Genomic DNA, 7,936 nt, shown 5'->3' with positions numbered 1-7,936 from the left:
CAGCAGGCACCGTTCAACCAGATAAACCGTTTAATTCCAACCATCCTGCGCGCTCAGAACGGCACGGCTTTCCCATTTTCTCCCCTCTCTCCCCGCTACCTGGATGAAAACCGCCGTCGGAACAGGGGATGTGATTATTTGCTACCCCAGCCCGCCCCGTTTCTACCCCTCCCCTGACATGAATCGCCTGGAAGGTTTTTTTAGTACAGAAGAGGTATTTCCCGATGTACGGTAGAATCAGAGGCGTTTATTTTTATTCCTGCCGGATTTGGTCATTTCGGTGGGACAGTTGTGAAGTTCCACTCTGTGCAAATAACGCCCCTAGAAACTACCCTTGTTGCATCTGCCTGTGCTAAGGAGTGATTCCTCCTCCTGAGACTGTGCTCGTGAATTTCTGTCTCCCACATGAGCGCGTGCTACATTTCTCTGTCTTAGTAGTAGTTATCAAGGCTTGTAAACAATTAACATAACGCTGTATTGAGACTTCTGTTCATTTCAGAGACAGCTTCTTAATGCCACGCAGAAGTCTCTGTGCTAGTTTGGGAACAGTGACTAGTCTCCTACAAAGTACCTACAAAGGTACTGTGTAGGTACAAAACTATCTGCAAAGACCCTTGAAGATAAGGAAGAAAGTCTGAGAGAAACTAATTTTTGAAAAACAAAAACAAAAAACTAACCAAACCAAACCAAACCAACGAACCAAATAAAAAAATACACCACATCTCACCCCCCCACCGCGCAACACATTAAGTTTTACATGACCTTAGCTTTATGTGGCTTTCTGCTAGTCCTGGTATCAGTCCATTCCAATAACAGAAATACGGAAAACAGCAGATGTTTTGGGGATACAAGAAAATACGTATTGCAGAAAGAGCTGTCCTAACAATCGGAGTGTAAGCGGTTTTAACAGAGAGTCAGCAGTGGGAGTATCAAGGAAGCAAATTTCGTTCCAAAGTGTTAGACCAAGTTTTCCAGACAAGTTATTAGCTTGAGGAGAACAGCTTCTCTCTCACACGCATTTACTTTCATTTGGCTCCTTGACAACATTTGACTCGTGAGCCTTAATGTAGAAATAGGCAAGGAAAAATTGGGGTATACCTTCCTCCAAACTTGTAGCAGCTTTATTTATTAGTGTAGCTTTTATCGTGAGTGCATGCAGGGTTATCCCCCTGTACGGTGTTTCATGTGTATCTGTATTTTCACTGCATCTCTGTAGATCTAGGTATGTACTGCATATTATTTGATGAACACTCCTCATCGTTTACATCAGTAAGACAATTTCCCTAGTTTCCTCAGGACTGGCAAAGCGAATACCTGGATGCAGGCAATTTGAAATAGAAGGTGTGGAAAAAACAAAAACAAACAAAACACCCAAACCTCACAAACCTAAAAAATGTCTCAGGATGCAATTTCTTTCTTAAAGCCTAGAACATCCTCACGTGAAGCTTATGAGCCGGTGCAAAAAAAAACCAAACCAAAACCAACCTTTGGCTAAGAGCAGTGGGTTCTATATTCTGCATACAAAATTCTTAGTTTTGTACCTGAAAATATAAATAGTTGGCATTAATGCGGGCATGCAACAATTCTACATTTCGGTGCCCGCCTGCAGACATTTATAACGTATCCTCCCAAATCTTTGTTTGTTTAACGATTGCTGCTTTGCGCCCGTTTTCAACAAAGGAAAAACCGCGCCGTGAGCGCGGTGGGGAAACGGCGTTCAGACGAGGGAAAAAAACAGAGTAAAATCACGCCCCTGCCAGGCAGAAAACCACCGGGAACCGGCCGGATAAGGCGACGGCGGCCGTCCCACCGCCGGGGCACCGGGGGCCGCGCGTCTGTCACTGGCGCCTCGCACCGCCGCAGCCGGGGGCTGAAGCGACGCCGAGAAAATCGCCTGACGCCGACAGTGAGAAACGCTCTCAAAAAGGCAGAGGAGAGACGAGAAAACAGAAAAAAAGAAAAAAAAAAAAAAGCTTCCAAACTTAGTGTCAGCCGGCGGAGGAGGAAGATCGTCCGTGTGTTAATATAGCAACGTTTGATTTAAACCACCGAAATCTCTTTTTACAGGTTTGACCCTGTGAGCCTAGCAGCCTGATGAGATGCAACGCTGTGCTCTGGGCTGTACCAGGAGAACGTACCCGTGCAAGTCTAAGAGTCAGGGTCTGTGCAGTCTCCTGATGGTAAAGATACAAACTGCAGTGCAATGAGTCTTCAGAATTTGAAGAAAATTTCTAGCCAAGCCTCATAAGGATACTTTTAAAGAAACTGAAAACTAAACAAACCTGAAATATCTTGAAAATAATCATTATTCAGGATCAGGGAATGTATTAGGGAGATCTAATCTCACTCTATTTTTTTTTTTTCTTTAGCATATGTTTGCTCCCCAGTGGTGCTTGTTGTCAACCCATAAAGATACACTGCAAAAGTGCAGTTGTTCTGAAATACGATTACCTGCATGTAGTCCATTTAGTAATATTGGGTGACATGGCACAATATATTTATGTGGGAACTGGGACCATTGTCTCCCTTAAATGCCTCTCTATCTCTGGCACAACGGGGACAGAGGTAATTAGCAGTTCCCAGACTGCTTCATCGCATAAATTGCCCATTCACTTAGATGTGAATTATTCTTAACACCCAGTCCTTTGTAATAAACGTATCACTTTATGAACATGTGAAGGGATTAGGAGAGAAAGGTAGTGTGAGCCTCCCCTTTTTTTCAAATGAGCTATGCCGAGGTCTTACCACCTCTGGAGGATACACTTTGCCAGCTTGCTGCCAGGAGACGTTTCCTGCATTCCCTTCCGGCCGCTGGGGCAAGGCTGATGCACTGAGTGTGCAAAGAAGAGCACACATACATTGCCTTCTCTGTGATATACCTACATGAAGGGTTGTTGCTTCTCCATTTGCACTGGACAGAGAGCATAACCAGTAAAAAAATGGGTACCCAGAGCAGGTTACCCAGCTAAAAGAGCAAGGTGAGATCTTCAGATGGGCGTCCGTATGCCTTAGCTCCACCCCCATCCTCATCTTCTGTAGCCCACACTAACAGCATCACACATCTGCAGGATGGCCCATCATTTCTGCCTGGCATAGCCATCCTCACGAGGAGAACCTCCCTTTGCTGACTTTGCCATGCTGACTGTCAGGCTGTGCTTTGCCAGGATCTCGTATTTATTTATAGCTCCATTCCGGCGAGCATAGTGGTTTCTCGCTCGGCGCAGACTTGCTCAGACCCTGACTCTTTTCTCAAGGTGGGTGAAACTAGTAGAGTTTGTCTCAAACCGATCTGGTCAACACTAAACTCAGCTCATTGCATGGGGAAATGCCCCGCCAGTTCCTGGGGTGAGGAGGAGGCAGGATTGCCCGTGGTGAGCAGCGAGGCCTTTAACTTGCTCCATTTCAGTTGGGCGGGGGTGATCACCAGCACATTTTGGGAACCTTTGCTTGCTTCTTATAGCTTCTTTACCCAGTTGGGCTGATCACTAGGGGCTTGGGAAACCAAGGGAATAGTTCTGTTGCTTTCTGCAGATAGTCTTTCACATATATGTGTTCAAAAACGCTGCCCTGTGCAGTTGAAACAGGCTCTGTCAGCCACAGCTTGGACAATGACCCTTTCCCCAGTCATTGAAGATCATCATTGTGTATAAGGAAGGCCAGCAGAACCGCGTTTTTGGGAAATAACTGTGAACAATCTCAAGCAAGTACATTGCTCCCCTTGTGTATGAACTGTAAAAGCTGTCAACCCTTCTTGTTCTCTTCCTTCCTCTTCTTCTTCTTCTTTCTGACAAGCAGTCTTACTTCACAGGTTTCCATACTCTGGCCAGGCATTACCAAAGTGACCAGAGATTTGGGGTAGCCTGATTTTTGAGTATCCATTTGGAGACAGGATTGTTTCCCTGTAGTCAGCTCTTGCCCTTCTTAGTTTAGCACACAAAAAGCAAGGTACCTGGAACAAGTGCTGAGAAAGGTTGTGGAGTCTTCATCCTTGGATTATTTAAAACTCAGTTGAGCAGGGACATGAGCAACCTGCTCTATATATTAGGTTACTCCTGCTTTGAACAGAAGGTTGGACCAGGTGCCTTCCAGAGGTCCTCTCCAAACCAGATTCTTCTAGATTCTAAGCTCTAACAGGCCAAGGAATCAGCTGTGCTCCAGGGTTTGGAGGAAAAGCCTGTGATTCTTGCTGGGGAAGGAACCTGTTTCTGCATAGTCAGAACTGGAATAAACTGGTTTATTTGAAGATTTTTTTAACTTTCAGCCAGCAGTCTTGATGGAGCAGGTCCACCAGTGGTTCTGCTGGACTTGCAGAGGGAATTTTGGTCCCCCAAGTGCCCTCTGGATATCTTCAGCTCACAGGCAGTGAGATAGTGCTAGTGAGGAATTACGGTGTGGAAGTGGTGAAGTTCCTCTGAGCAAGCTTGCATGTGGGCGGTGTGTTGCTGCCTTGTAACCAATGGGAAAGGATTGATATGGTATATTTGATGCAGCAGAAAAATGACCACTGCTTCTTTTCTTGTACATGGGAGAATGAGACTATCCTGGTTTCAGCTGGGGTAGAGTTAATTTTCTTCACAGAAGCTACTATGAGGCTGCGTTTTGGATTTGGGAGGCAAAAAAATGTTGATAATATACTGATGTTTTTAGTTGTTGCTGAGCAGTCAAGGATTTTTCAGCCTTCCGTGCTCTGGCCTGTCAACGAGAAGGTGGGGGGTGCACAGGAAGCTGGAAGAGGGCACAGCCAGGACAGCTGATCCAAACTGGCCATATGACGTCATGCCAATACATAAACTGGGGGAGTTGGCTAGGGAAGAGCCACGGCTCAGGACATGGTCAGCGGGTGGTGAGAATTGTGCTGTACGAAGACAGACCCATACCAAAGGGCTTTGTTGCCTGGTATCCTGGTTTCAGCTGGGATAGAGTTTCTTCCTAGTAGCTGATATAGTGCTAGTGCTAGTGTTTTGGATTTAGTATGAGAAAAATGTGGATCACACTGATGTTTTAGTTGTTGTTAGAGTAGTGCTTACAGTAGTCAATGACTTTTCAGCTTCTCATGCTCTGCCAGTGAGAAGCTGGGATTGGGCACAGCCAGGACAGCTGATCCAAACTGGCCATATGACGTCATGCCAATACATAAACTGGGGGAGTTGGCTAGGGAAGAGCCACGGCTCAGGACATGGTCAGCGGGTGGTGAGAATTGTGCTGTGCATCGCTTGTTTTGTGATGCATCACTATTCTTTTGTCATTATTATTGTCCTTATTATTATTCTTTTTATTTTCCCTGTCCTATTAAACTGTCTTTGTCTCAACCCATGAGTTTTACCCTTTTTCTTGAAGGATTCTCTCCCCCATCCTGCTGGGGGTGGAGGGTTAAGTGAACGGCTGTGTGGTTGTTTTGGCTACGGTGCAGGGTTAGAGCACAACAGAGACAGATACCTGTAAGGTAGCATAAAATGCCTGGACCAGGTCACATTACTCTTTTGCAGTTTTGTTCTCATGAGATGTTTAGCAGGAACTCTGTGAAAAATGCATTTTTTTTCCCCTAGGATCCTGCTCAGTTCACTTTAAGAAGACTGTACCCTCAAATGTCTGTAAAAGCTTTTGGCCTCAGCTTTTCATTAACTTCTCTGCCTTCTCTTTGCAGACATGAATGAGGAGCGGGTGGGTGATGCCAGTGGAGCAGACAATACTGAGATCTACAGTGACAAAGACACAGACCAAAGGAGTTCTCCAGACATGACTAAAGCCAAAAGTTGTTTCACCCCTGAAAGCCCTGAAGTTGTTTCTGTGGATGAGGTTGGTTATGCAGTTCAGAAAAATGGGGGTAGCACAGAGAGTCATCCAGACAGCCCCAAGTACCACCCAGAGCAGAACCACCTCCTGATAGAAGGTCCGTCCGGGACAGTTTCTTTACCTTTCAGTTTGAAAGCCAACAGACCTCCTCTTGAAGTCTTGAAAAAGATCTTCCCTAACCAAAAGCCAACTGTGCTGGAGTTGATCCTGAAGGGGTGCGGTGGTGATCTCGTGAGTGCTGTAGAGGTTCTCCTGTCCAGTCGGTCTTCAGTGGCCAGTGGGGAGAGAACTTCTGCAGAATCTGATGGTCTTGTTTTGCCTTCCAACGGGCACATTTTTGAACACACACTAAGTTCATACCCTATTTCCTCTTCCAAGTGGTCCGTGGGCTCAGCATTTAGGGTTCCCGACACACTGAGGTTCTCTGCCGATTCCAGTAATGTTGTGCCAAATCCTCTGGCCGTACCTTTGCAGCACCCTTTCCCTCAGCCACCACGCTATCCGCTGATGCTGAGGAATACTTTGGCAAGAAACCAGTCCAGCCCGTTCCTGCCCAACGACGTCACCCTGTGGAACACCATGACGCTGCAGCAGCAGTACCAGCTGCGGTCCCAGTATGTCAGTCCTTTCTCTAGCAACTCAACCAGCGTTTTCCGAAGCTCACCTGTGCTTCCTACCCGCTCGTCAGAAGATCCTAGGATCTCGATCCCAGATGATGGCTGTCCTATTGTGTCCAAGCAACCGATTTACACAGAAGATGAGTATGATGAAAGGTCTGATTCTTCAGATTCAAGAATACTGAACACATCATCTTAGACTGACATTTGACACATGATGGCTAAGTGATACTTGCTGTGCAGCTGAACTACTGGGCCCTAAGAGGAGGGACATGAACTCTACGAAACCCTTGCAACTGTATTAAAAAAGTGACTTTGCTTGGTATTGTACTATAGCAATAAAGACATAACTTATTAATTTCTTGCACTTCACTGGATAATGCCAAATAGCAATACTCTGGCTTTCGTGCTGAGTGTGTGTTACAAAGGAAGACTTTATGGCTCTCAGTTATGGGACTCTGGAAGACTTGTAATGGAAACAGAAGCCCAAGGTCTACTTTGTACCTTAACTCAGAAAAATGGGGATGTTAAACTAGAATACTTGAATGCTGTTTTATAAGAGAGAACTCCTCAGGACATAGGAAATCAAACAAATGTAGTTCAATTGCAAATGGACTAAAACAAGGACTTTACAATTTTATGCCAGTGATCATCCTTGCAGTGAAAGAAAAGGCAGAAGAAAGAAATATGCACATGAAACTAGCATGAGCTGCTTCTGTGCCATTTGAGCTTGGACACTTTTCAGAGAAATAATATTAAGAGTTATTCTTTTCCCATGGCTAGGTCGAAATGTGTAATGTCAGTGTAAAACCAATTACAGCTGTGAATTGCATGAAGTGTATTGTGAAATGAACACCAGATTAAGCATTGTCAGGTTAATGTAGCATGTTAAGGACTCTAGAAAAATAAACTAAGATGATCTTGGTTTATGTCATTTATACTGGGCAAATAACATTTCTGAAGAGAGAGAGCTGATTAGTCCTCAGCTGGGGTTAAAATGTCCAGCTCCAGCAACTGCAGTCAAGGGAAGCCTCTTTTCCAAGCCTGGGTTCTGCTTCCCTGCCTCATAGCTTGCAACTGAGATTAGGCAAATGTTGTCATCAGGGAAGCTGAGGTCTCTTGAGTATGTACTGCAGACACTTCCAAGCTCAGCTGAGTAAAGCAGTACTTGCTACAGTCACAGCAAGCAGGAAAAAAGGCTCTCCCGATGCTTCAAAAGCATCTTTTTTTTCCTATACTGTAGAAGTAGAAAAAAGCAAATAGGATATAATAGCAGGCATTTCTTTAAAATAATGTTTAGCCAGATGGCAACTTCCCTAAGTCTAGAAAAGTAATGGTTTGAACAATTTATTGCACGTTTGCATGCATTGATTACACTGAGTATCTTACGTGTGTCAGACTAACATTAGGAATTGCTTCTGATGAGGAATGCCACTGAATTAATTGTCCACTTAGAAGTTTGTTAAGGTTTTAGTGCCATTTGTTCAACCGTTCACAAGTGACCGTGTCTGCTTGAGAGTTGGCTT

The 7,936-nt window shown here is 44.9% G+C and overlaps 1 protein-coding gene across 1 annotated transcript; it reads left to right on the top strand.

The window, feature by feature from the left end:
* Positions 1-5,644: 5,644 nt before the first annotated feature.
* On the top strand, positions 5,645-7,179 carry DMRT3 (doublesex and mab-3 related transcription factor 3; the record flags this gene model as incomplete). Its single annotated transcript, XM_010290863.1, has 1 exon — positions 5,645-7,179. A coding segment is annotated over one exon (965 nt), but the record flags the coding sequence as incomplete, so codon positions are not given.
* Between the last annotated feature and the right edge of the window lie 757 nt (positions 7,180-7,936).

This window comes from Phaethon lepturus, unplaced genomic scaffold (assembly GCF_000687285.1).
Source record: "Phaethon lepturus isolate BGI_N335 unplaced genomic scaffold, ASM68728v1 scaffold16387, whole genome shotgun sequence".
Classification (NCBI taxonomy): Eukaryota; Metazoa; Chordata; class Aves; order Phaethontiformes; family Phaethontidae; genus Phaethon; species Phaethon lepturus.
Note: the sequence above shows the minus strand (reverse complement) of the source record. Positions and strands in the feature narration are given on the sequence as shown.